The sequence below is a fragment of the Schistocerca cancellata genome, chromosome 5 (genome assembly GCF_023864275.1).
Source record: "Schistocerca cancellata isolate TAMUIC-IGC-003103 chromosome 5, iqSchCanc2.1, whole genome shotgun sequence".
Classification (NCBI taxonomy): Eukaryota; Metazoa; Arthropoda; class Insecta; order Orthoptera; family Acrididae; genus Schistocerca; species Schistocerca cancellata.
Window position 1 is genome coordinate 225,065,112 of NC_064630.1, and position 21,505 is coordinate 225,086,616.

At 40.6% G+C, this 21,505-nt stretch overlaps 1 protein-coding gene across 1 annotated transcript in view; it reads left to right on the plus strand.

The window, feature by feature from the left end:
- LOC126187748 (uncharacterized) overlaps positions 1–21,505 on the plus strand; it is a 165,091-nt gene that overhangs the window by 66,995 nt on the left and 76,591 nt on the right. Inside the window, exon 9 of the mRNA XM_049929000.1 lies at positions 3,527–3,715. Within this exon, the coding sequence (XP_049784957.1) occupies positions 3,527–3,715 (189 nt within the window). The remainder of the gene's footprint in view (positions 1–3,526; positions 3,716–21,505) is intronic.

Genomic DNA, 21,505 nt, shown 5'->3' on the forward strand with positions numbered 1-21,505 from the left:
TAAACTGTCATCTTCTGAGATTTTTGGATTTTGTTAGTGGTCACAAAAAAAGAGAAAAGAATTAAAAATTGCTGTGAGCAATAAAGTGGTTCATGGTGTGGGTTCCGGTAGTCATGTCCTAGTTCATGGACCACGGGCAACATATGAGTGACCAAGTAAGTGGTCTCGACAGTCGGGATACCAGTTACTTTGGAATAAGGCTGGGCATCTCAGACATATTCTGAATCGTAGTCACCTTTGTGCTCAGACGGCGAAGACTACCAAATCCACCAGTTATTCTCTCAACCGTTAGGGGTAAAACCCAATGGGACTCGGAGCAAGTAAGGCTAGCAACCTGCTTCCCTGGTACTTTAAATATGATGCTGGCAACAATCAGAGCAAAATGCCTCGGACCTTTGGAGGTGACCGAGACCCACCTCTAACTGACAAATCAGGGACTCCTAAGATACGACTTGGCAAACAAATGGTAATGAGATGGGGAGCTATTAATATCAATGGGGGCTACTCTGGGAAGAAGGTAGAGCTGGCAGAGGCTGCAAGTAAGATGGGACTGGATGTTTTAGCTGTTAGTGACATTCGGGTAAGGGGTGAGAAAGAAGAGGAAGTGGGAGAATACAAGGTCTACCTGTCAGGAGTCGAAGCAGGAATAGCACAATGGGGTGTAGGGCTTTACATCAGGAAAGAAATGGAACCCAGCGTAGTTGCAATAAGGTATGTAAACGAACGACTGGTGTGGATGGATTTGACAGTGTCTAGCAAGAAAATTAGGATTGTGTCAGTATATTCGCATTGTGAAGGGACAGATCAAGATAAGATGGATAGTTTTTATGAGGCACTCAGTGATGTAGTTGTTAGAGTAAAGGACAAGGACAGTGTTCTGCTCATGGGTGATTTTAACGCCAGGACTGGAAATCGAACAGAAGGGTATGAAAAGGTTATGGGTAAATTTGGAGAGGATATGGAGGCCAACAGGAACGGGAAACAACTCTTGGATTTCTGTGCCAGTATGGGCTTAGTAATCACAAACTCCTTTTTTAAGCATAAGAACATTCACCGGTATACTTGGGAAGGCAGGGGAACCATATCTGTCATTGACTATATAATAACAGATCAGGAATTCAGGAAGGCTGTGAGGGACACACGTGTATTCAGGGGATTCTTTGATGACACTGATCATTATTTAATCTGCAGTGAAATTGGGATTGTGAGGCCGAAAGTGCAGGAGGTCAGGTCCATATGTAGGAGGATAAGAGTGTAGAAACTTCAGGATAAGGAAATCAGGCACAAGTACATAACAGCTATCTCAGAAAGGTACCGTTAGTTGAATGTAGTCAATTACAGTCATTGGAATAGGAATGGACAAGGTACAGGGACACAGTACTAGAAGTGGCTAAAGAATGTCTTGGAACAGTAGTGTGTAAAAGTAGGATGAAGCAAACAGCTTGGTGGAATGACACAGTCAAGGCAGCCTGTAAAAGGAAAAAGAAGGTGTATCAAAAATGGCTACATACTAGAACTCAGGTAGACAGAGGAAGTTATGTTGAAGAAAGAAACAAAGCCAAACAGATAATTGCAGCATCCAAGAAGAAATCTTGGGAAGACTTTGGAAACAGGTTGGAGACTATGGGTCAAGCTGCTGGAAAACCATTCTGGAGGTAGGTAAGGGAGGTAAGAAGGAAATGGCAAGTATTTTGGACAGGTCAGGAAAACTGCTGGTGAATCCTGTGGATGCCTTGGGCAGATGGAGGGAATATTTTGAAGAGTTGCTCAATGTAGGTGAAAATGCGATCAGTAATGTTTCAGATTTCGAGGTAGAATGGGATAGGAATGATGATGGAGATAGGATCACATTTGAGGAAGTGGAGAAAATGGTAAATAGATTGCAGTGCAATAAAGCAGCTGGGGTGGATGAAATTAAGTCGGAACTTATCAAATACAGTGGAGTGTCAGGTCTTAAATGGCTACACAGGATAATTGAAATGGCCTGGGAGTCGGGACAGGTTCCATCAAACTGGACAAAAGCAGTAATCACACCAATCTTTAAACATGGAAACAGAAAAGATTGTAACAGCTACAGAGGTATCTCTTTAATCAGCATTGTGGGTAAAATCTTCTCAGGTATTGTTGAAAGGAAAGTGCGAGTATTAGTTGAGGACCAATTGGATGAAAATCAGTGTGGGTTTAGGCCTCTTAGAGGTTGTCAGGACCAGATCTTTAGCTTACGGCAAATAATGGAGAAGTGTTATGAGTGGAACAGGGAATTGTATCTATGCTTTATAGATCTAGGAAAGGCATATGACCGGGTTCCTAGTAGGAAGTTATTGTCTGTTCTACGAGATTATGGAATAGGAGGCAAACTTTTGCAAGCAATTAAAGGTCTTTACATGGATAGTCAAGCAGCAGTTAGAGTTGATGGTAAATTGAGTTCATGGTTCAGAGTAGTTTCAGGGGTAAGACAAGGCTGCAACCTGCCTCCACTGTTGTTCATATTATTTATGGATCATATGTTGAAAACAATAGACTGGCTGGGTGAGATTAAGATATGTGAACACAAAATAAGCAGTCTTCCATATGCGGATGACTTAGTTGTGATGGCAGATTCGATTGAAAGTTTGCAAAGTAATATTTCAGAGCTAGATCAGAAATGTAAGGACTATGGTATGAAGATTAGCATCTCCAAAACGAAAGTAATGTCAGTGGGAAAGAAATATAAACCGGTTGAGTGCCAAATAGGAGGAACAAAGTTAGAACAGGTGGACGGTTTCAAGTACTTAGGATGCATATTCTCACAGGATGGCAACATAATGAAAGAACTGGAAGCGAGGTGTAGCAAAGCTAATGCAGTGAGTGCTCAGCTACGATCTACTCTCTTCTGCAAGAAGGAAGTCAGTACCAAGACTAAGTTATCTGTACACTGTTCAATCTTTCGACCAACTTTGTTGTATGGGAGCGAAAGCTGGGTGGATTCAGGTTACCTTATCAACAAGGTTGAGGTTACGGATATGAAAGTAGATAGGATGATTGCAGGTACTAGTAGAGAGGAACAATGGCAGGAGGGTGTCCACAATGAGGAAATGAAAGAAAAACTGGGAATGAACTCTATAGATGTAGCAGTCACGGCGAGCAGGCTTAGATGGTGGGATCATGTTACACACATGGGAGAAGCAAGGTTACCCAAGAGACTCATGGGTTCAGCAGTAGAGGGTAGGAGAAGTCGGGGCAGACCAAGGAGAAGGTACCTGGATTCGGTTAAGAATGATTTTTTTAATTAATAGGTTTGACATCAGAAGAGGCACCAATGTTAGCACTGAATAGGGGATCATGGAGGAATTTTATAAGGGGGGCTATGCTCCAGACTGAATGCTGAAAGGCATAATCAGTCTTAAATGATGATGATGATGATGATGATGATGTGAGCAATAAAAATAATTGTTATATCTGTGTTGTCAATTTCAAAAGCTTTTGTTTGTGGCCATGATTATTTTTCTTAATACCGTCAATTGTATGTTCTGCTTCTTCATTTCAGAAAATATCCCAGATAGCCTCAAAATTTTGGGCCCACGTTCCTCCCAGTGTTCTGCAGCACTGGATATCAACAATGATTCTTCGGTTGGCAAAGAATATGGAAACTTCTCAAGTAAGGCAAAGCATATACCAGGGGCTACATGTTCTTGTAGAAAATCCCAATCCTCTGTGTACGAAGATTCTGGAGAAGGTATGTGAGAGTGTCCTTTGTTATTTTGACTAATGAATCAACAGGGCCTATAGAGTGCCTGAGAAGTACCCGTATCTGTTTTGCTTCTCTGTATTTGAGGAAATAATTGTTTTATTGGGATATTTGCTGTGAAGCCAACAAAAGCATTGCTGTCATCATAGTATTTCTTTGTTTCAGTATTGTATTGTTTCACGTCTCAAACTTGGCTACTAATAGTATACATTGTTACAATATAGGGAAAGAATTAGTGGCATGTGTGTGAGTTTTCCAACCTCCACATACACGATAAACAACGACAGAGATGATGGATGTGTTTAGAGATCACTTTTGCGAGGCTCCACCTCATAAAACAACCCTGCTTGCTGAGAGAAATGTGCTTTTGTTTCAGGCAGTGTTAAAGATGGCCCACATCTCGTGGTCGTGCGGTAGCGTTCTCGCTTCCCACGCCCGGGTTCCCGGGTTCGATTCCCGGCGGGGTCAGGGATTTTCTCTGCCTCGTGATGGCTGGGTGTTGTGTGCTGTCCTTAGGTTAGTTAGGTTTAAGTAGTTCTAAGTTCTAGGGGACTTATGACCACAGCAGTTGAGTCCCATAGTGCTCAGAGCCATTTTTTGTTAAAGATGGGCTACATTGCAGATGCAAGAAAACTCAAGAAGAAATGCATGCCACAATTGTTCTATGAATTGAGCAATCTCCAATGAAATCCATTTGCAAAAATGCAACTTAACGTTCAATGTACCACAATCAATTATGCATTACCCCATAAAAATCTGAAAATGAAAGGATTTAGCCCAATATTCTGGAATGAACTATCTGATAATGATGTGGCAGCCTACCATGCTTTGTTGTCACAATTTCCAGGTGTTGTCTCATTCGAGAGTGTTATATTCCGACAGATGTGCATTATACCACAGTTCGCACGGGAGAATTGTTGTTTCCTAGTCTAAGAATATCCCCATAATGTACAAAAGTTGGAAAGAAACCCTCCTTATGTTATAATTGGGCCGCATGTCATCACGGTACCTATTCAAACCCCCCCCCCCCCCCCCCCCCAAGTCATATGTGAATGTATATTTTGATTTGGACCTATTGCTAACATAGTTAACAACTGAGTTTTAAGAGGACTGCCCAAGAAGTAAAACAATTTTTTTTAGAAAAGACATCTTTACTTATCTACAGAGACTTTTAGATCGACACTTTCTCCGGTGATGTTCAGTAGCTCTGATACTCTGATTACAGTGAGAACTGTTGACCTTCACAAAATAGCCATCAACTGCAGACTTCACCCCTTCATTCTTGGCACTTCATTAACCATCAGGCTATTTCTTCAATAAATCAGAGGGTCCTAAATCTGGCAACTAGGGTGCATGAGGAAGCAATAAAACTTGATTAATTTTGGCTGTGGAAGTATTGGATGTGAGAAATTATTCAGCGCCCTGATAAAAAATAAATAAAACTTTCCTTTCTTTTTTTGCTAAGTGTGGCCATTTTGCTTGATTTCATCACTAAACACTGCAGTAAGTTCGTGTAATACTTTCCCTTGATAGTTTTTCCTTTCTGGAGATAATATATGAAAATTTTCTCAATGCTCATCCCAAAAAGCTGATATCAGGATCTTGCCTGTGGGTGGAATTGTCTGTTTTCACCTTCTGCAGAGCTAATTTTGCCCTATTAATCCAATGTTTTGACCATTCCTTCGACTTGTGTGTGAAGTAGTGGACCAATGTGCCATTCATGGTTATGAATCAGTGCAGTGAAACATGCTTTTGTTCCATTGTGAGTAAATGTGGCATCCATTCTCCTTGCAGCTTTTCGCGTCAAAGTTTTCTGTTAGTAGTTAGTTATGTACTTAGTTAGTTACATTCCATAAATCATTTGAATGATTCTTTTATTGAAATGATGCGGAACAAGCCAGTTTACAGCATATGTACACATGATTAGTGTTAACATTAATGGACATATTTCTTTTTAGTCCTACTTATGCAGCTACATGTAAAAACAGATATTTTTATTGGTTATTAGTTTTTAAATAGAAATTCCATCAATGGAACACGCGGAGTTCCTTGTCCAGGAGAAATGATTTTAATATATCTAAAAACAAGGATGATGTGACTTACCAAACGAAAGTGCTGGCAGGTCGATAGACACACAAACATACACACAAAATTCAAGCTTTTGCATCCAACCGTTGCTTCGTCAGGAAAGAGGGAAGGAGAGGGAAAGACGAAAGGATGTGGGTTTTAAGGGAGAGGGTAAGGAGTCATTCCAATCCCGGGAGCGGAAAGACTTACCTTAGGGGGAAAAAAGGACAGGTATACACTCGCACACACACACATATCCATCCGCACATACACAGACACAAGCCTTTACAAATGTCTGCTTGTGTCTGTGTATGTGCGGATGGATATGTGTGTGTGTGCGCGAGTGTATACTTGTCCTTTTTTCCCCCTAAGGTAAGTCTTTCCGCTCCCAGGATTGGAATGACTCCTTACCCTCTCCCTTAAAACCCACATCCTTTCGTCTTTCCCTCTCCTTCCCTCTTTCCTGACGAAGCAACGGTTGGTTGCGAAAGCTTGAATTTTGTGTGTATGTTTGTGTTTGTTTGTGTGTCTATCGACCTGCCAGCACTTTTGTTTGGTAAGTCACATCATCTTTGTTTTTAGATATATTTTTCCCACATGGAATGTTTCCCTCTATTATATTCATATCAGAAATGATTTTAACTTAGATTTAAACGTTGTGTTGCTACCTGTCAGACATTTTATGGTACTGGGCAAATGATCTGAAATTTTTGTCGCTGCATATTGGACTCCAGTCTGAACCACTGACAACTTTAATAATGGGTAATGAAGATCATTGAACTTCTAATGTTGTAGTTATGGGTGTCACTATTCTTCTCATATTGTGGTGGCTTTATTTATGGTAAATTTCATTAATGAATACAGGGTGAAAAATATTTAAACCAACAAACTCTGGGAGGTTGTAGGGGACAAAACAAATATTTTCCCCTAATGTCATTTTTTCCTATGAGGTGTATTTAAACCGGTAGAGGAAGGTTTCTCTGGTGGCAAATTAATTAAACCAACAAACACATTTCCATTTTTTTATGACCAAGAGACAACACATTAACACAACCCAATTTCATTTACAGTAGATTTTCAAAAATGCCTTCATTGACACATAAACAAAGGTTACACCGACGGATCGTGTTCTGTCTGACACGGGCAAAAACCCCGGGAGTATCCTGAATTGTTCCTGCTGCTGCTACTATCCGAGCGACCAGATCCTGTTCTGATGCAACAGGAGTTGCGTAAACAAGGTTGCACAAAAAAGTTCAGAGGGGACATATCTGGGGATCGAGCAGGCCATGGTACAGGACCACCTCTGTCAATCCACGTTTCTGTGAACCGTCAGTCCAGGAATCGACGCACATGACGACTGAAATGTGCCGGCGCCCCATCATGGAACCACATGCGTTGTCTTGTAGCAAGCGGGACGTCTTCCAGCAATTCCGGCAACACTCTGGCGAGAAAATTATAATAGTGCCTGCCATTTAATGGCCCAGGTAGCAGATACGGCCCAATTAAACAGTCCCCAACAACACTGACCCACACATTAACGAAGAACCGCACTTGATGAGCGCTATTAACTGTGGCATGTGGGTTATCCTCACTCCAAACATGCGAATTGTGCATGTTGAAGACTCCATCACGCCCAAACATTGCTTCATCGGTAAACAACACAGAGGATGGAAATGTAGGATGCATTTCACACTGTTCCAGGTACCACTGTGAAAACTGTGCTCTGGGTGGATAATCAACTGGTTCCAGGTTGTGGACACGCTGTAAGTGAAATGGACGTAACGATTGCTCTCAAAGGACTGTTCTTACTTTTGTCTGATTCGTCTCCATGTTACGTGCAATTGCACGAGTGCTGCAAGACAGCTTCCTCAAATTGCAGCGTTCTTACCGTGCGACGGCGCCCCTGTCCAGGTAATCTGCTAAATGACCCGGTCTCACGCAGACGTTGGTACACAGCAGCAAAGGTTGTATGATGCAGGATACGGCGATTAGGATATTGTTGTTGATAAACCCGCTGTGCAGCTCGTCCATTGTGGTGCGCTACGTAGTACGCACCAACCATATCAGTGTACTCATTCCAGGTGTATCACTCTTTTTTGCTGAGATTTTTTTAAAGGGAGGAAATTGATTATTTGTGTAACATGATACCGTAAGGTTAGTTCTCTCTTAAATTAATGTACATTATAGGTCTATACAAAAATGGTTACCTATTGAATGCATTGAAGTTGTCTCAATAGTGTTTGGCATCATTGACCTTCATCTGTCACTTACAACTAAATTGTACATTGAGAAGTATCTCTCCACATCAACTCTCATGATAGGTGCCCAAATTACATGTAAAGCAGCTCTTCCAAATTCATAGTTTTTAAGTTTTTCACAGGGTAGCAGTTTCACTGTATCGCGCTTCTCATCACATCTCAATCAGTTAACTTGTCAGTGGAATGATGAAGACATTTCAAAAAAACTTTCGTATCATGGAATTTCGTTTGCTGTATTTACAGCAGCAGAATCGTTCAGAACAGACTGTAGGGTAAAAGAGCTTTTCAATATTTTTATTTTTTATATATAATTGCCCCCCCCCCCCCCCCCCCCCCCCGCCCGATGATGTTTGTGCCTCATTTTGGAATGTGTCAAAACAATTAATAGTGCCTGTTGAAAGACAATCTTCTACATCTACATCCATACTCCGCAAGCCACCTGACGGTGTGTGTTTTTCTAAATTATGCATTCAGGATTTATTTTCTAGTAATTTGATACTTTTCAAGTTCCTCTCATAACAAATATGTAAACAGGTAATTTGTGCCTTCTAGTGTTGTAATTGAACTGACACATGACACTTCCCAATTTGCATTGTAAGAAGATTAAATGTAACGCAGTTTCATTTTTAAAATGATCAAAACAGAGCTCAATGACAGTATTTTTGGTTTCCAATTATCCGGAAAATTTGCTGATTGGAGGTAAGTGTGTTCAAGCAGTGCACTACATTGAACCAAGAATTCCATCTTGTGATGACCGGATTAGCAAAAAGCTTTTTTGGCAAGTGAGGAAATTTCTCTTAAATGAACAGAAGGACTGCGCTTTTCATTTTGAAATAGTGCAGAGACACCATTTTCACCTTAATGACAATAAAATTTAACTCCCTTAGTTCTTTTTATGAAAATGCCACCTACGAAGTTCATTTTGTATGCCCAGCATTTGTAATGTATTAAGTGGTGTCCAGTCAACACTTTGTGTCAAAACAATATTCCTTGTATGTATGTGTGCAGCAGAGTCTGATACTAAATGCACAACATTAATTTTTATGCTGTGATCTTTTAGAGGATCTACTATGGCCTTGGCACAAGTACTTACGTTAGTAACATCTAAAAAGTTATAGGAAGCCAGATACCGTTTCTATTCTAATGTTGCAGTCTTAGTCTTAAATAAAACTGCAATTATGCACCTTCCATTTCTGTCACAAGTTTCGTCAGCAATAATCACAATTGGAACATCCTTCATAACATCTTCAATTTCTTATCATTCTTGTCGCCTGAATTGTGTATACAACCAGTACCAGGTACATATTTATTAAAAATTACCTAACTTCAACATACCTAGTTTTGTCAGCGGGATGTTTGCCTTTACACACATTTTAATTATATATAGATTCTTCTCAAATTAATTCCCCCACCCACCTCATCTCTCTCTCTCTCTCTCTCTCTCTCTCTCTCTCTCTCTCTCTCTCTCTCTGTCTCCCCTCACCCGTCCCCCCAACAGCAGCCTGCAGATGCTATTTTTTCATTGTGACTAGCATTTTTAATGTGTTTTTCTAAATTATCCTTCTTTACACAGTTGAGTTTCACATTACGGAAGCCTCATATAAAAGAATTTGTGTCTTGGACATAAAAGCCTTCTTCTTTTGGTTATGGATAGCATCACTCCTGCAGATTGACTCTATGGCTACCCATCTTTAACACACTACAATCACTTCACAACATTCATGAATTAACAGAACAGTACACTGTGAATGTTAATTAAGAACATGAAGTTCCAGTGATACCATATCTAGCTGGCGAAAATATTTACAAAAAGAATTATAGCTATACTCATATTTTAGAAATACTTATTCAATAACTACAAAAAATAAAGAGAAAATAATACAATATTATGAAAAGGAAAGTTGCTACTCACCATATAGTGGAGATGCTGAGTTGCAGATAGGCACAACAAGAACACTGTCACAAATAAAGCTTTCGGCCATTAAGGCCTTTGTCAACGATAGATGACACACACACACACACACACACACACACACACACACACACACACACTACTGCAGTCTCAGGCAACTGAAACTGTGGTTTATTTGTGACAGTCTTTTTGTTGTGCCTAACTACGTCTCAGCATCTCCACCATACGGTGAGTAGCAACTTTCCATGTCACAATATTGTTACAGTCCACCCTGGATTTTCCATTATTTGATTAGAGTAAAAAATACAGGAGATGTAAGAAAAAGAATGCCATTCCAAAATTTAAGAGACCATTGATTGTTTTCCACTTTACCAACAAACATTTCTGTGTATAGTACAAAGATGCTGTATTTATATCTGGGCAGGGAATGAAGTGAATAAAATTGGTAAGCATCAAATTAAAAAATTCTGCACCACTATGCATTCACATGCAATAAAGCAAAACACATACTGTTTGAAGTCGTCTATAAAGTTTTGAAAGCTGCAATTAGTAGTTTTCTACTGTGTATCTCAACTTTGATGCTTTTTCTTTGCCTCACTTTTGTTTGTTCATTATTTTACCCAGGTAGTAAATAAAACAGCCTTGGTTTAGTGCTCACTTTTTAGTGACATAAGGTATCACGGAGATGTATCTTGTTTTATGTGCACCATGGTAAATCGGCAGTGCATAAATGTGTGTGTTGGACAGGTTAGTGGAATGCAGTATGTAACACGTATTGCAGTTACGCAACAAATATTTGTTTACAGTAGTAAATTTAATTCTTTTGTCACTTTACGTTGTGATTTTGTGTAGTCATAACTATTTTATAAACAGCACCAGTCCAGTACCAGGAAATGCAGATGTTTTAGTGCTTACTTAATAAACTTTGCTAAAATATACTAATTTTAATAAATTTCACATTTTATCACACTTTGAAACCATCTGAAAACATGATGCTCTATACCTAAGTAGTGTTGGGGTAACCATTTTTTACACTTTCAAAACATTTCACAATGATAGCATATGCAAATAGCTCTAATAACAATATAGACATATAATAATATGTGCACAAATTATTATGCAAAGAGTAGCTGCTACTCACCATATAGCAGAGATGATGACTCACAGATAGGCACAACAAAGGACTGTCGGAAAGTGAGCTTTCAGCCAACAAGACCTCCATCAAAATAGACAACATGCGCGCACACACACACACACACACACACACACACACACACACACACATGGCCACAGTCTCTGGCAGGTGAAGCTAGACCATATATGCATGTTTAGATAAGAATGAATAACATGTAGAATTAACTTTTTGTAGTATGGGTCTGCAGTCTGTGTATATTATTTAAAGGAGTTCATATTCCTCTTAAAGCTGTAGAAGTTATCAGCAGCTATTGCAATTTCAGTGTTATGCCATTGTGAAGCATCTATAAAATGCAATTCAGTGTGTCCAGAAAATATAATGGGTAGACAATAATGATATGAGCAACAAGGAGTCTGTTAACATGTACTTAGAAAGCTTTGATGCTGTGTCATGCCACAAATATAAGTAACTATACCCTTGTAACAAACCACAGGCATATGTAGTGTCTTGTATTCAAACTGTATGGGAACGCACTGTACAGAGAATGTCAACATGGCACAAAGATAACAGGGGATGTATACACCTCACATATTAACTAATCAGCAGTACAGTATTAATATTCAACGTCATAAAAAATATAAGAAAGATGAGTGTGTTTATGTGTAAATGTGTAAATGCCGTGGAATGGCATCAGAGCACATTACAATTTTCTCTCTGCCATAACAATCACATTTTTGTTTGAAAACAGCCTTGTAAAATTATGAGGGCTTGTTAAGACACTGCATTACACTTCATATGTTATGAAGCTCCCTCTGGTGCAGAGCTCCTTGTCACCATTTCCAATGTGGAGCGAATGCTGTGCTGGCATAGGGCTGATTTGGTACTGCAGGTTTTGCCTTGTGTGGTTCTGTGATTTGGATTGCACACATACATTGTGTAATGCAACACTCGGTTTACATCTTCCACAACACTAATTGCATTTGTGAGAACTTAATTATTCACAATCTCAATTCATTGAAGATGCTATGCGGGATGTTATGTAGTGGTAGTTTAACAAAAGTATTAATAAAACACCATTCCTAATGCAATTCTTAAACAACAAAATCGAAACCGCAACATAGATGGAACATATGGCAATGAATAAAACTGTATGTTACAAATGTTTAGTTCATATTAAAAGCAGAACTATCTATTTAACCTAGTGTGGCAATCACATACAATTCAGGTGGGAAAATTTATGTGAATCAAAAAACGACACTGAAATCATTACAAAAATATGTTTTCTATCTAGCAAATTTTCAAAAAATAGGAAAGTAATCATTTACTGAAGTGTGCTTCCTGCAGACCAACCTCGTTCCCATATTGCATCTTCTCATCCCAAATTCCAATAAATCAGACTAGAGCAGAACAGCCATGTCAACACTTTCACCGTTTCTCCCAGAATGTTGACTTTGCTTAACACGTGCTTGTCACACCTTGTGGAGGAGGAGAGAACACAGGCACTACAATTCACCTGGTGGAAGGTTAGTCTTTAGCAAGATGTGTTGTAATTGATAGTTGTAAGTTAAGTTACTCACATGCAGCAATGGACGAAGCAAAACAGTGATACACCAAGAAGTCTTAGTTAAGTTGCCAGAGCACTGTTAGAATTTGATAAATAGTAACTAACAAAGGGATATTTCTCTTTGACACATCACAGAGTATGTATGCAGTTTTCTATGAGACAATGTTTACTGTGTCGTCTACGCACTGTCACTGCATCTGGAAGAGGATACCATTCACAGTTTCCTCCAACTCATCTCTTGAGTTCCCTACACCACAACCAAGACATTGTCAAGGTAATATGTGAAGACAACTTTTTAATCAGTTAAAACATGTAACAACTTCAGAAATGTTAATAACTTGACCTACTATATAAATGGATATAGTAGGTCTAAAGGAAGCAATGAATAAATAAATAAATAAAAATATTCAAGTAAATCGTGCAGTTACATAGTGGTAAATGAATCTGCTGGATAGTGGTGAAACAAGCAAAATGCTAAATGCCTTGTATACCTTGGAAAGCTGCCAGTGGATGCTAACAGAGAGCTTCTGGACCTCACCACTGAAGCTGTGTGCAGAGTCAGTTCTCCAGTTGACACAGTACCCATACAGTGGACAGTGAATTACCCCTTCCTACATTCAGTGTGAGGTAACAGAGTATGTTTTCCGTGGGGGCAATGGTTAATTTGTTGCGTACACACCATCACTGTCTGGGAGAGGATCCCATTCGCCATTTCCTCCAGCTTAGCTTTTGAGTTCCCCAACACCACAACTAATACATTGTCAGCATACTGTGCTGAGACACAACTTTCTAATCAATTAAAATATGTAACAACCTCAAAAATGTTAAAAATATGACCTATTATATAAATAGAGAGACTAAGTCTAAAGAAAGCAATAAATAAAATGTTCAATGTATGTGTGCAGCGTCGGTGTGAGTAAATTATGCAGCTAAATAATAGTAAATAAGGAAAGCAAGTTACTTCTGGTGGTTATGCGACCACCTGATGGAGTAAGGAAAGTATGTAAGAGAATGTCACTCTATGGAATAACATTGTCGATTTTTAAAATAAATGTACACCAGAGGGCATAGCAGGTGTCAGGTTTCAGACTTATCTTTAAATAGGAGGAGCAGTGGAACACACTGCTGACAGAAACAAAACCATGGGAGGCAACAGCATGCCAGCAGAGGCAACAGACTGCACCAGTCAGGAGGTTCAAGAGAAGGTTGATGCATAAGGAGTGGTTTGGCCTGCATAGGCTCCCACACCATTATACTCTCACCATCCCTCTGGAGAAAGGACGCAGAGGGGTGTATGTCATACTGGGGCACCGGATGCACAGAGTGGTGATGAGAAGCTTGGCTATTGGTGACCCTGGTATCAGGCCCTAAGGTCAGAGGTGGCAACGGCGTTGCTGATTGTGACTGGTTGTGCCTGAAGTTCGTTGCAGAGGTAGTTCATAAGGGTGTGCTCAGGCATAACATAAAACAACTGGTACCCCCTGTGACTGATGACGACCCCTGGGGTCCACTCAGGACACCAGTCAAATGTGCTTGCTCAGACCCAGGTGCCCCACACATAGGCAAGCGTCTACACAGGTTTATTATGTTGCACAGGACGAAGGAGGTCTAACATGGTACAATGCTGACGCCTGTGCTGTATTTTATCCGAGTTGACCTCGTTGTCAGGGACTGACCGATATGTTGCAAAAAAATTGTCCAGGGCTTGCTCAATAAACAATAAATGCAAGGCCTTCTGCTTCCGTGTTTTGAATGTACACACCATCTGCTCAACCTTCATGTTGGAGGCAGGGTGGAAGGAGGTAGTTGTCAGGTGTTCAACGCCCTTACAGTGACAGAAGGCATGGGACTGTGTCAATGTAAATTTGGGCTCGTTATCCAACATAAGGGCACATGGCAGTTCCTTGATGGCGAATATCATTGAGAGGCCACATGTGGTAGCAGGGATGGTTGTGGACAGCATCCACATCATGTAAGGAAAGTTCAAAAGGGCATCTACCAGCAGCAGTCTTGCAGCTCCCTGAAACAAACCAGCACCAGACCCTTTGCAGCATAAAACAGCTGAGCCACCGATACGGCCCATCATTGATTAACATCACAGCAGTGCTGGAGTCCAGCTGGACTTTCACAGACTAGCCAAAAAGCTTCAGTGCCGACGTAAGCATCCATGGTGGCAGTGGAGCTGTCTGCTCCATAGCTGTAATGGTGTACATTAATGTACTGTCCCCTGGCCACCTTTGAGTGTGCAGCCAACACAGAACTTCTTAACACATAGCTGAGAGTTGGTCCAGCTCACAGCTGCCACAGTCTTGGCAAGACTGGATTTTCTTCAGCTTGCACGAAGCACGTTGCAATGCCAAGGAGGGAAAGCGTTTTTGATTGTACCATTTAATATTACAAAACAGGCCACTGGACACAGAGTGGGGGGGGGGGGGGGGGGGGGGCAGAACGATCAACATACTTAACCATTTGAACACCTGTGGCTTTTGCCCCAGGGCAGAAACTACTGGGGCTCGAATGTTCAGTTGTTTCATGAGACATTGGTGAATCAGATGCCTGTGAACTTAGATTAGACATAGAAAGTGAAAAAGTAGACAATGAGTCAAAATCAGAAGTTGAATGGTGATTGCAAAAGTGACAAACTACTATCAATACTTGAATTTCATTTGTGTAATTATGTTGACCCCCCCATGAACCATGGACCTTGCCGTTGGTGGGGAGGCTTGCATGCCTCAGCGATACAGATAGCCGTACCGTAGGTACAACCACAACGGAGGGGTATCTGTTGAGAGGCCAGACAAACATGTGGTTCCTGAAGAGGGGCAGCAGCCTTTTCAGTAGTTGCAAGGGCAACAGTCTGGATGATTGACTGATCTGGCCTTGTAACAATAACCAAAACGGCCTCACTGTGCTGGTACTGCGAACGACTGAAAGCAAGGGGAAACTACGGCCGTAATTTTGTCCCGAGGGCATGCAGCTGTACTGTATGATTAAATGATGATGGTGTCCTCTTGGGTAAAATATTCCGGAGGTAAAATAGTTCCCCATTCGGATCTCCGGGCGGGGACTACTCAAGAGGATGTCGTTATCAGGCGAAAGAAAACTGCCGTTCTACGGATCGGAGCGTGGAATGTCAGATCCCTTAATCGGGCAGGTAGGTTAGAAAATTTAAAAAGGGAAATGGATAGGTTAAAGTTAGATATAGTGGGAATTAGTGAAGTTCGGTGGCAGGAGGAACAAGACTTCTGGTCAGGTGACTACAGGGTTATAAACACAAAGTCAAATAGGGGTAATGCAGGAGTAGGTTTAATAATGAATAGGAAAATAGGAATGCGGGTAAGCTACTACAAACAGCATAGTGAACGCATTATTGTGGCCAAGATAGATACGAAGCCCACACCTACTACAGTAGTACAAGTTTATGTGCCAACTAGCTCTGCAGATGACGAAGAAATTGTAGAAATGTATGATGAAATAAAAGAAATTATTCAGATAGTGAAGGGAGACGAAAATTTAATAGTCATGGGTGACTGGAATTCGAGTGTAGGAAAAGGGAGAGAAGGAAACGTAGTAGGTGAATATGGATTGGGGCTAAGAAATGAAAGGGGAAGCTGCCTGGTAGAATTTTGCACAGAGCGCAACTTAATCATAGCTAACACTTGGTTTAAGAATCATGATAGAAGGTTGTATACATGGAAGAACCCTGGAGATACTAAAAGGTATCAGATAGATTATATAATGGTAAGACAGAGATTTAGGAACCAGGTTTTAAATTGTAAGACATTTCCAGGGGCAGATGTGGACTCTGACCACAATCTATTGGTTATGGCCTGTAGATTAAAACTGAAGAAACTGCAAAAAGGTGGGAATTTAAGGAGATGGGACCTGGATAAACTGAAAGAACCAGAGGTTGTACAGAGTTTCAGGGAGAGCATAAGGGAACAATTGACAGGAATGGGGGAAAGAAATACAGTAGAAGAAGAATGGGTAGCTTTGAGGGATGAAGTAGTGAAGGCAGCAGAGGATCAAGTAGGTAAAAAGATGAGGGCTAGTAGAAATCCTTGGGTAACAGAAGAAATATTGAATTTAATTGATGAAAGGAGAAAATATAAAAATGCAGTAAATGAAGCAGGCAAAAAGGAATACAAACGTCTCAAAAATGAGATCGACAGGAAGTGCAAAATGGCTAAGCAGGGATGGCTGGAGGACAAATGTAAGGATGTAGAGGCTTATCTCACTAGGGGTAAGGTAGATACTGCCTACAGGAAAATTAAAGAGACCTTTGGAGACAAGAGAACCACTTGTATGAACATCAAGAGCTCAGATGGAAACCCAGTTCTAAGCAAAGAAGGGAAATCAGAAAGGTGGAAGGAGTATATAGAGGGTCTATACAAGGACGATGTACTTGAGGACAATATTATGGAAATGGAAGAGGATGTAGATGAAGATGAAATGGGAGATACGATACTGCGTGAAGAGTTTGACAGAGCACTGAAAGCCCTGAGTCGAAACAAGGCCCCCGGAGTAGACAACATTCCATTGGAACTACTGACGGCCTTGGGAGAGCCAGTCCTGACAAAACTCTACCACCTGGTGAGCAAGATGTATGAAACAGGCGAAATACCCTCAGACTTCAAGAAGAATATAATAATTCCAATCCCAAAGAAAGCAGGTGTTGACAGTTGTGAAAATTACCGAACAATCAGTTTAATAAGCCACTGCTGCAAAATACTAACATGAATTCTTTACAGACGAATGGAAGAACTAGTAGAAGCCGACCTCGGGGAAGATCAGTTTGGATTCCGTAGAAATACTGGAACACGTGAGGCAATACTGACCTTACGACTTATCTTAGAAGAAAGATTAAGGAAAGGCAAACCTACGTTTCTAGCATTTGTAAACTTAGAGAAAGCTTTTGACAATGTTGACTGGAATACTCTCTTTCAAATTCTAAAGGTGGCAGGGGTAAAATACAGGGAGCGAAAGGCTATTTACAATTTGTACAGAAACCAGATGGCAGTTATAAGAGTCAAGGGGGCATGAAAGGGAAGCAGTGGTTGGGAAGGGAGTAAGACAGGGTTGTAGCCTCTCCCCGATGCTATTCAATCTGTATATTGAGCAAGCAGTAAAGGAAACAAAAGAAAAATTCGGAGTAGGTATTAAAATCCATGGAGAAGAAATAAAAACTTTGAGGTTCGCCGATGACATTGTAATTCTGTCAGAGACAGCAAAGGACTTGGAAGAGCAGTTGAACGGAATGGATGGTGTCTTGAAGGGAGGATATAAGATGAACATCAACAAAAGCAAAACAAGGATAATGGAATGTAGTCAAATTAAGTCGGGTGATGCTGAGGCAGTTAGATTAGGAAATGAGACACTTAAAGTAGTAAAGGAGTTTTGCTATTTGGGGAGAAAAATAACTGATGATGGTCGAAATAGAGAGGATATAAAATGTAGACTGGCAATGGCAAGGAAAGCGTTTTTGAAGAAGAGAAATTTGTTAACATCGAGTATAGATTTAAGTGTCAGGAAGTCATTTCTGAAAGTATTTGTATGGAGTGTAGCCATGTATGGAAGTGAAACATGGACGGTAAATAGTTTGGACAAGAAGAGAATAGAAGCTTTTGAAGTGTGGTGCTACAGAAGAATGCTGAAGATTAGATGGGTAGATCACATAACTAATGAGGAAGTATTGAATAGGATTGGGAAGAAGAGAAGTTTGTGGCACAACTTGACCAGAAGAAGGGATCGGTTGGTAGGACATGTTCTGAGGCATCAAGGGATCACCAATTTAGTATTTGAGGGCAGCGTGGAGGGTAAAAATCCTAGGGGGAGACCAAGAGACGAATACAGTAAGCAGATTCAGAAGGATGTAGGTTGCAGTAGGTACTGGGAGATGAAGAAGCTTGCACAGGATAGAGTAGCTTGGAGAGCTGCATCAAACCAGTCTCAGGACTGAAGACCACAACAACAACAATTATGTTGAGCTTCAGAAGTAACCTCAAAAGATTTAGTAATTTTTAGCACTTCACCAAGACTAGGATCAGATGTGGCCGAAGCTTCTGTGGATACATTTCTGGCTGGGCTATGTGAACCATCACATCCCAAATCAATGATTCCACATATGAAACGTTACATTTGTGACACGTGAAATTGTACTTTCATGCGAGATCCTGGAAGTCAGCAGCTGTGTAAGATGGTCCAAGTTGTTTACAACACTGATTAAACTGTAGCTTAATGCAATGAGTTACTTTTGATGACCATAGTATTTGGTTAATAGTACACAAGAGATCATTGAAAGACAGAGCACCAGGGACAAATAGATGCTGTAATTTCTGCACCACTTTGTATAAATGACTGCTAGAAGACAAGAGCAGCACACTTTGCTGCCTACCAGAAAAGCTATAAGCAAAAAGTACAATTCAAAATGACAGATTTGAATTTCCCAGCTCTTCGAAGACTCGTCAAAGGCAAAATGTAGCAGTAGGAGCACAGTCATGACCACAAACTGACACCATTGCTGCCGAGACACAAGCTGCGTGTTGTTTTTGTTCCTGTTGCCATAGTTCTAGTACTGCTGCTGTTATTGGCAGCTGTTGCTCTCAGAGTTCCAGAAACGAGGGACCCATAATAGTCGTACTGGGTACAACAGACATGTTGCTGAAAGCATTATGGGATAATACCTCATTGCCACTCTTCTGTCTGATCCGGACTCAAATGAGTAAAAGTTTGTTGAGTGCAGAAGACTGAATGAAGCTAAATATAAGAATGAGAATATTCAGGTACAATGCAGGGACAAAATCCAATAAACAGAATGGCATGATGTATAGTAGCTCATGCAGTGGACTGTAGTAGACTGTATCACAGCTGCCTGCCTAGCTCTGTGGCTGTGAGGGGCCCAGCCCATGTGACACGTCACTCGTGGCAATCATCAGTTCCAATCTATAGTACCTCTGAGCTTCAATCAATATCGGTCTTTGCCGGGCACATTAAACTTTTCATCTAGATGGACAGTGAGCAGCAGAGCAAAACTTGTTCGTAACTAGGGGGTGCATCCACTCAAATAGGTCCACTGTGGGCTGTAATATTGTATCATTGCAAAACTGGTAGAAATGCTGAAGTGTTAAAGCAGAATTGATTTACTCTGGTAAAAAATTAGTTCCAGTTTTAGCCACCAGGTGCAAATCACGAGCTGTACATTGTTTGTATAATAGTGTGACATCCGTGCTGTCATTGACAAGCCATAATGCGATTGAACAGTATAGTTATCTTGAAGAGAGACCATCCACTGTTAGTGAAACCGTTCTATGTGAACAGCAGCAGTTACAGTGCTGCATCGAGAGAATATTGCTAACTGAAAGGTCCGAGAAGAGACCTGATGTCATTAAATGGTTTAAACAAGATGATAAAGAAATTTGAAAATGTGGGTGAGTCTGGTATGGCACCGGAAGAGGAAGGCATCCTATCCCATTTAAAGTAATTGACAAGTTCGCTGTTGCTGTAACTGACCAATAGCCCATGCCCCAGGTTATGCTAGTGCTTGTGCAGTGTAATGACAATTTTGTATCCCATGGTCAACAATACAGAAAGTTTTGCAGTCTATTTTACACTGGAACCATTACAAGACCCAAATGGTGCAGCAACTGAAACTTCATTATGTGCAGCAATGTTCTGATAAATTCACAAGCACCTTTATACTAAGTCAATTCTTCTTTGAAGAGAATACATTCAGAGGGCCTATCAGGTATACCATTAAATCTGTATGTTATCGAGACATCCTTGTACAGCATGTGATTCCTGCTTTGGAAGAGCACAGCTGTGTGGAAACCACTGTTTTCATGCGAGATGGGGCAACATCTCATATTGCTTACACAGTGAAAGATCTGCTTAAAGTAACCTTCCACAAAAGTGTTATCTCCAGAGGTTTTCCTGGTGCATGGCCTAAAGTTAATCTGATCTAAATGATTGTGACTTTTGGCTGTGGGGATATCTGAAAGAATGCATTTACCAGGGACAGATTTGGCCTCTCCCTGATCTGAAGGCCAGTATGTAGGAACACATTGCTCAGATTCCACTGGAACTGCTGTAAGCAACTGTTGATCATCTTGTTTTACAGATGGAGAATTGCGTCAACATCTCTGGTGCTCATGTTGTACAAATTGTGTAAGCAGTGGTTTAATAATAAAATCAAAATTATGGCTTTTTCACTTGTTCGACGCTTTCTGACCATGTCCTGTTACATATGGAAACATTTCTGTATGTCTTTTTTTACGTTCACAGTATCAGATTTGCACGTGATGGCCATAATTGGAACCAATTTTTTCCAGCATAAATCAGTTCCGCATTAACCAGTTAGCAAGGAACAGTGAGTGGCAACATTTGTCACATTCAGAAGACCATGCAAAATATTGGAAAATGATCCATAATTGCTTCTCACTTTTTACACTATTGCCTCAGTAGTTGTGTCCAAAAGTGTTTGAGCACAATGGTCTCCACTTTTCTTGTGACTCATTTTCTCACAGAGAGATGGACTGCCACTTATTGTTTGTCATTCAGACTTGTTTGACCACACTGGAAGTATATCTGTGGAACCTAATCAATGTGTCATCGGATGGTTGTTGTTACCATATAATTGCATCAGCTCAGCATGGCGTGTTGCAATGTTGCTCCATTTCAGGTATAGAAAGCAAATTGCCACACGATACTCCACTTTTTCAATGGGCTGCATTGTTCTGTTGTGGCCCCACTAGCAGCATCTTTCGGTGCTGTGGCACAGTTGTTTCAGTTTGTACAAGAATTGCAGATGTACCCACAGACAGACAAAAAATTAATTGTTTAACTT